This window comes from Trachymyrmex cornetzi, unplaced genomic scaffold (assembly GCF_001594075.2).
Source record: "Trachymyrmex cornetzi isolate Tcor2-1 unplaced genomic scaffold, Tcor1.1 scaffold85, whole genome shotgun sequence".
NCBI classification, from domain to species: Eukaryota; Metazoa; Arthropoda; class Insecta; order Hymenoptera; family Formicidae; genus Trachymyrmex; species Trachymyrmex cornetzi.
In genome coordinates, this window is record NW_017300191.1 from 1,548,503 (window position 1) to 1,555,777 (window position 7,275).

At 37.3% G+C, this 7,275-nt stretch overlaps 1 protein-coding gene and 2 long non-coding RNA genes across 3 annotated transcripts in view; 2 read left to right on the forward strand and 1 right to left on the reverse strand.

The window, feature by feature from the left end:
- The window catches only part of LOC108769089 (synaptotagmin-2), a 19,262-nt gene extending 15,953 nt beyond the window's left edge, over positions 1-3,309 (forward strand). The window contains exon 3 of the mRNA XM_018519888.1: positions 3,010-3,309. Coding sequence (XP_018375390.1) covers positions 3,010-3,213 — 204 coding nt within the window. The 3' untranslated portion in view covers positions 3,214-3,309. The remainder of the gene's footprint in view (positions 1-3,009) is intronic.
- The window catches only part of LOC108769091 (uncharacterized), a 19,440-nt gene extending 15,602 nt beyond the window's left edge, over positions 1-3,838 (reverse strand). Inside the window, exon 1 of the long non-coding RNA XR_001940529.1 lies at positions 3,774-3,838. This is a non-coding gene — a long non-coding RNA (uncharacterized LOC108769091). The remainder of the gene's footprint in view (positions 1-3,773) is intronic.
- A 2,363-nt stretch (positions 3,839-6,201) lies between these two features.
- The window catches only part of LOC108769090 (uncharacterized), a 1,997-nt gene continuing 923 nt past the window's right edge, over positions 6,202-7,275 (forward strand). Inside the window, exon 1 of the long non-coding RNA XR_001940528.1 lies at positions 6,202-6,509. This is a non-coding gene — a long non-coding RNA (uncharacterized LOC108769090). The remainder of the gene's footprint in view (positions 6,510-7,275) is intronic.

Below are 7,275 nucleotides of genomic sequence, written 5' to 3' on the forward strand. Positions count from 1 at the left end.
GATCCGATGTGTATTTCTCGAGATATTCGACCGTTTCCACACTTTCCGGACACCCTGTATATATGTATATATACAGGGTCTTTGAAAATTATCGGCTAATCGATCACGAGCAGGTAGAACCGACCGAATTGAATCGAAAAATCTTATACCATTTTGTAGGTTGCGCAATAGTTAACGAGATATTAACGTTTAAAGATAGTCGAATAAGCGCATCCGGCCGGCCTACTGCTGCCGAATATACAACTTACCTACCGTCCCCACCGATCGCATGGCGCGCGGGCCGCTGGGAGTGGGGATGGCTTGCTAGGCGTGCCGTTCGAGTCGTTTGAAGACGTTTAGTAGCAGTTCCCACTCCTAGCGGCCTGCGCGCCGTGCGATCGGTGAGGATGGTAGGTTGTATATTCGGCAGCAGAGTAGGCTGGCCGGACGCGCTTATTCAGCTATCTTTAAACGTTAATATCTCGTTAACTAATGTGCAACCTAACAAAAATATAAGATTTTTCGATTCAATTTGATCCGTTCTACCTGCTCGTGATCGATTAGCCGATCGAAATGTAATCAAATATGTCGGTGCTAGATATGGCAAGAAATGTAAACATTTTTTTTCGATTTTCTCTGAAACAGAGCAAAAACGAGCATATGTCTATAGGACTTTTTTTCTTAGTTTTTTACTCTTCTATACGCTCTCGAAGTTTTGCCATTTAATTTAGAAACACCCTGTATATATATATCATTTATATCTTTTGCAACAATCAATGTCAGCTAATAATCAATAAGGTCTGTTACATAATAGGTCCGTAAGCCGTAAAATATCAACCAGTCGTAGTCGATTATTTTTCTCACATTCGACTGTGATTGGTTAATTTTTTATGGCTTATGACTTGCAATTCTATTGCATATAACAGGCTTAATGCCCGTGTCACACTACGCATTGGAGACTGAGGATTGCGAATTGAGGATTAGAATTCATCCAATTAGAATGAAACGGATTAAAATTAAAACTACTTGATTGGTCGAATTCTAATTCGTAATTCGCAATCCTCAATCTCCAATACGTAGCGTGACACAGGCATTAATCAACTTACGTATGTACATATACGTGAACTCGGTCGATAATGGTGCTTCTACATAATTCGCAAATCGCAAAGTGTAGTTTGCAAATGGTGGCACCCAGTTAGACACGACTCAATTGGACACGAGCCACTCACAGCGCTTGAGACTACAAAGCTCCTAAGTACCGGTCGCTGTGATTGGTGGCGTCCAATCGAGCCGTGATCAATCGGGATCACCCCGTTTGCAAACGCAGAATGACGATCACCGCACGCAAGACCCACACAGACGAAAATCAACTGCATGCAATGAAAAACAAACGCAAATCTGCGTCTGCGTTTGCGAGCTACATTTTACGATTTGCGAATCATGTAGAAGCACTTTAAGGCCGGAATTAGACTACGCATTGAAGAATGAGAATAAGGATTCAAAGATTAAAGTTTGACCAATCAGAACAAAAGGTGCCAAAATTTCTTTGTCCTCATTGATGAAATTTCAATCTTCAATCTTTAATCTCAATCTCAATCTTCAATGCATAGGCCGGTATTCATAGTCGATTCTTATTTCAAGACCGTCTTAAGTAATGTCTTAAGACGCTGATGCAGCCCTCTGGTTCGTGACTTCTTAAGACCGTATTTAAGACCATGGTGGAAATGGGGTGATCCCGATTGACCACGTCTCGATTGGACACCACCAATCACAGCGACCGGTGCTTAGGAGCTTTGTAGTCTCAAGCGCTGTGAATGGCTCGTGTCCAATTGAGCCGTGTCCAACTGGGTGCCACCCGTGGAAATACGTAAGGTGAGTTATTCCCTTACGTGGATGCACAGTAGCCCGAAAGTAAAAGGGAGCAGATAGCCAATCACATTTGCCTCATTTCTTGAAAATCAAAAATGGCCGACATGGTGTCACTAGAGATAACCTAACCTAACCCTAACACAATTTCAGTTCGGAGTTCAGTTTGAGTAAGGTATTAAGGTTATTTGATTGTACTTACACTTTATTTTAATTTGAATAATATATTTATGTTATTTTAATGAAAAATGTTTTTACTTTCAATGGTGCGCGTTTGAATTTCACGCATAAAAAATGGGGCAAGTGATTGATTAATATTCCATATCCCCCCCTTTTGCCATTATGTGCAATGACTCACCTTATGTATTTCCACCATGCTTAAGGCGATGCTAAAGTCTTCTGTTTTACCCATATTTCCATTGAAAAATCTCCGTGTTGAATGTACGAATTGCAAAAGTATTATTACATAAATTAAAGTACGCACAAACAGGATCTCAGTTGCACTGGATTTCATGAGAAAATCGAAAAAAAATTTTAAATTCGTTAAAAATTCACTTTTGGCTCGTACAGCTATCATCTCAGGTATATATTTGCTTGATATAAGAGTTTTAGAGTCCATATGTTAAAAATAAGCGTGCAACGGAGGTCACATTACTGGAACGAACGATACCGAGTTTATAGAACTAAGATTGAAGGTCTAGAAGAAAATTATTTTCACCGTGTAGAAAATACGTGTATACGAATGCTTTGCGAAGACTGGGAATGACAACAGAGCCGAAATTCCGTGTAGTAGTAGTTGCGTAATCTTGCGATAGATGGTGCTGACATATGTTAGATAAGGACATATATATGCGTTTGAGTAAGACAGAATGATATATAATGTAAGAAAATAGATCAAAGATGTCACTATTATCGGCTTTAGCATCGCCTTAAGCGCTGACTCAATGAACTCACGTATACGTCAAGTCGGCCCATAATCGCTGGCTCAGTGAACTGGTGAACTCACGCACATGTGAGTCCGGCCGATAATCGTTACCTCAACGTATACGTGAGTTCGGCCGCCAAAGTGTTAATATCATTATATAATAAATGATCATACAATAAAAATAACTTTTGTAAAAACAGTGATATGACAAAATCATATTTTTCTATCATTAATTTTAGGTTTTACCAGAAGGATTACCTGCCAATACCGCCGACGTTAGTGACAGTGAAGATTCTGTCAGTTCGTTCAAAAGGTCTACCGATACTTTTATCGGTAAAGTGGCTCTTGGAAAAGGTGTGAGAGGTTCGACGGAAAGATTGCATTGGTTCTCAGTGCTTCAAAATCCAAGGAAACTTGTTACTGTCTGGCATATTTTAAAATAAAAACTATAATTTTTTAAACATACATATATTATACAAGTTATACAAATATAATTGTTATTTTTCAGTGATTTTGATAAATCATTACAATTGCAAAGATGCGCAATATATTATTTATTTTATAATTTATACACGAAGTGTTTATAATAAAAGTTTAACTTTACACAGCCAGCTCCAAATGATTTTTAAATAACCTTGACATTGATTTTAACCCTCAAGGAGGTCAAAGTCATCAACTTTTCCCGTCGCTCATTATTCATTGAAAAGTTATTAACAAAACAATTCCTATAAATAAAATGTAATTTTTGGGCATAGGGTATTACATATTAGTAAAACGACAAAGAGTATATATTAGTAAAATAAATAAAAAGACCAGGCCCAAAGAATCTTGTTTCATGTATATTACAAAATTTTAAATCTCTTGATAAAATAAATCTTCATTCTCTGCATTTTTTGGCCTTTTTTCACTTGTAATTATTTATTATAATGACCTGCCGTTGATAATGCATAGTCTGGAAATTTTATGTTACACAACGATCAATAATATTATCAATTGTAACAACCATAATACATCTACCAATTAACGAGTTAAAAAGAAATTATCACCAAGAATTTCAATAGATCAATATGTCATACCATCTACAATTTTAAATTGATTAATGGACGTTTCAATGAAATTCAACCTTGTAGCTAATTTAACATTTTTATATTTTAAGTTATTATATTCAACTGACACACTTCTACTTAAGTTTTATATTAGTGTTTTATTCATCTGACACTCACGTTATTTGTTTAATAATTTTATATAGTTTTATATGACGTATCAAAGATGGACTAATCGTGGTCGAAATTGGGCCCCTATTCTAGAAAAGTTTCACCAGAGAAAAACCTTGAGGCCCGAATTCATAGATTACGTTTACATGCACCGATAAAACCGTTTTAGTAAAAAAACGGTTTTTACTAAAACGGTTTTATCGGTACGTATAAACGTAGTCATAGTCGTTCTTCAGATCTCAAGTCTGATCTCCAATATCAGAGTATCAATCATGAAACTTTATCCCTAGGATGGAAAGTCAAAAGTGAAAATTTTAACCATTGAAGTTAATGGAGAAATTTTTTACTTTTCACTTTTCATCTTAGGAAAAAAGTTTCATGATTGATACCCAGAACTCGGATTTCAATCTCGATTCTCTAAACCTAAATTTCTGTGATAGTGGTTAATCATCAAATTCAGTTTTTCGTGACTGAGCGAGAAATGTAAGAATAAAATAAAACATGAGCAGTGCAGTGTGTGTGGTGCAGTGGTGAGGTTACAAAATGTGATCGGCCGAAAATCCATTTTTAAAGAAAGTATTAGGTAAAGAACTAAAATATTATATATTATAAAGGTTATGCGTTTCGCGGGTTTCCTCCGTGTCTAGATCCATTCTTGAGATGCCAACGTTTCGTGAACTTTGCAGTCCACTTCACCAGGGCGAGGAGCAGCCTGATACTGAGCTGTTCCTTCAGGCCGTTCCTTTTTATATTACGCTGCTTGTTGGGGTGATGGAGATGGGCGGAGGGGGGGAAGGGGTTGTGGGAGGGGAAAGAGGTGATGGAATTGGTCGGTCTTCAATAACCGGGAGAATTGTCTTTCATATTTTTTTTATTTTGTAGCCATTATCTCTATTTAAATTGTTAGGGTGTTTTTGTATCTCTATGGCTTCTCTATACTTTCTTGGAAAGTATGATGTACTGTTGACTATTGTGGTCGTTTTGTCAAACAGTATTTGATGTCCTGTTTCGATGTTGTGTTCTGATAATGCCGATTGGTATGTTTTAGTCTGACATCACGTTGGTGTTCTTTGATCCGTAGGTTGACCATTCTCCTGGTTTCTCCGATGTATACTTTCCCACAGGAACAAGGTATTTTGTATACTCCTGCGGAACTGAGTGGAGGTCTTTTGATCTTTAGGATTTCTTAAGATTTGTCCTATCTTTTTGGATGGTTTGAAGATAGTTCGGATATTGTGTTTGTTTAATATCCTGCCAATCCGATCTGTTGTTTCTTTGACTATACACTATGTATTCCACAATACATGATTTCTGATAGGTTGAAATTCTTATTCTCTGTTCTCAGTTCCCTGTTTCTTTTATTGTGCGGAGCCCCTAACGGAACCAAATTTCTGGTTTTTTGGGTGTTTTTCTGAGGGCCTCTTTCTCCACAACCCCTTCCCCCTCTCCGCCCATCCCCACCACCCCAACAAGCAGTGTAATATAAAAAGGAACGGCCTGGAGGAATAGCTCAGTATCAGGCTGCCCCTCGCCCTGATGAAGTGGACTGCAAGGTTCATGAAACGTTGGCATCTCAAGAATGGATCTGGACACGGAGGAAACCCGCGAAACGCATAACCTTTATACAGAAAGCACCCGTGGAAGCCTCAAGAATGTTAATATTATATTAGGTCTATATAGAGTCCCTATAATAATGATAGTCTAGACATGAGGGGTGATCGTCTCTGATTGGACGCCGTCATTTGTAGGCCCCTTTCGATGTGGTAATGAATCTGTGAATTGAGCAACTGTTATGGTGTAGTAATACAAAAAGGCGCGAACGCAAAATCGGACTGTCAACTATATTTATCGTTTTTACACATTTAAATTCACTTTCTTGATTCACTTATTTTATTGGCAAATTCTTTGTCAAAATTAATATTTCTCTCGAAACTGTTTCTTAGCAACAAAAATATATATATAATAAAGATATAACAACACAGACATTATTGATTGTGGCTGGTTTAGAATTACTGGAATGTAAAATTCTTTGAATAAAATCTTTATTCCAAAAGCTGTGAAAGTCATTCATAAAGAATTAAGGCACTACAAATTGGTGACCCCGGCGTGATAAACCCGTAATATTGTCAATAAGACGTTTATTTCTTACGTCTATAAGTAAGCCAAAATGACTGAGAAGAAAATCTGCACCTAAAATAGGATGTGACACGTCTGCAATGCAAAATTTCCATCTAAAAGCTCTTCGCAGACCAAGATTTAAAGTTAACAACTTATAACCATAAGTATTTATTACAGATCCATTAGCAGCAAACAGTTTAACAGAGGTTGGTGACGACTTTGGGCAAAATCTTCTTGGAATAAGCGAAATATCTGTTCCTGTATCCACTAAAAAATGTAATCCAGAAGACTTGTTAGAGAAAATGAGGCGATTATTAATAGACCCGTTGTCTGACGCCTTGACATCCAACGGCAAACTTAGTTTTCCTGTTTATCAGTGAGGGTTAAAGTTTTGGACATAGAACAAGGTATAGTGCATTTAATAGCTTTTGCGCCCAATTTCCCATGATAATAACAAATTGCCGAGTTAGATTTATCAGCTACATCCCTTGACTTGGATCTAAAATTCTTCTTTCGGTGAAAATTAGACCGAGACTTGCTACGCGAGCGTTTAAATTCAAGAGCTGAAATTCTTCGTTCTAGCTCAGCTACATTAGGCGTTACAGTTTTAGCAACTTCAGAAACCGATTGGCTAAATGGCAGCTGATTATTGTCACGTTCTAAAATTTTATCTGCCAGTTCAGCTAACTTGATTAATGGAACATCCTTGACAACTGCAAGTGTAGCTTGTATTCTAAGAGGTAATCTTTGTAGCCAAATAGAATGTAAGATATTATCTGCTATGGTTCCGCCTGAAAGCTGTTTAATCTCGCGTAATAAATCTAAAGGCTTCTTGTCGTTAAGTTCAGTTCCTGCTAAAAGCTGTCTAAGACGTTTTTCTTCGGAATCAGTAAAACGATTAATTAGAGCAGTCTTTAAAGTGATATATTTATCTCTTTCAGGAGCATTTTCAACAATGTCGGAAACAGTTAAAATCGCCTTTTCATCCAAGTGTCTAAGAATCGAGCTGAATTTAATTTCATCTGAACGGATTCTATATACTAGAAATTCGCTCTCTAATTGAGCAAACCAGAGTTTCGGATGCTTGTGCCAGAAAGTTGGTAATTTTACAAGGCGAAATTCATTGGAATTGACTTGTCTCGACTCACCGGATTGAAGTAGATCAGCACCCGT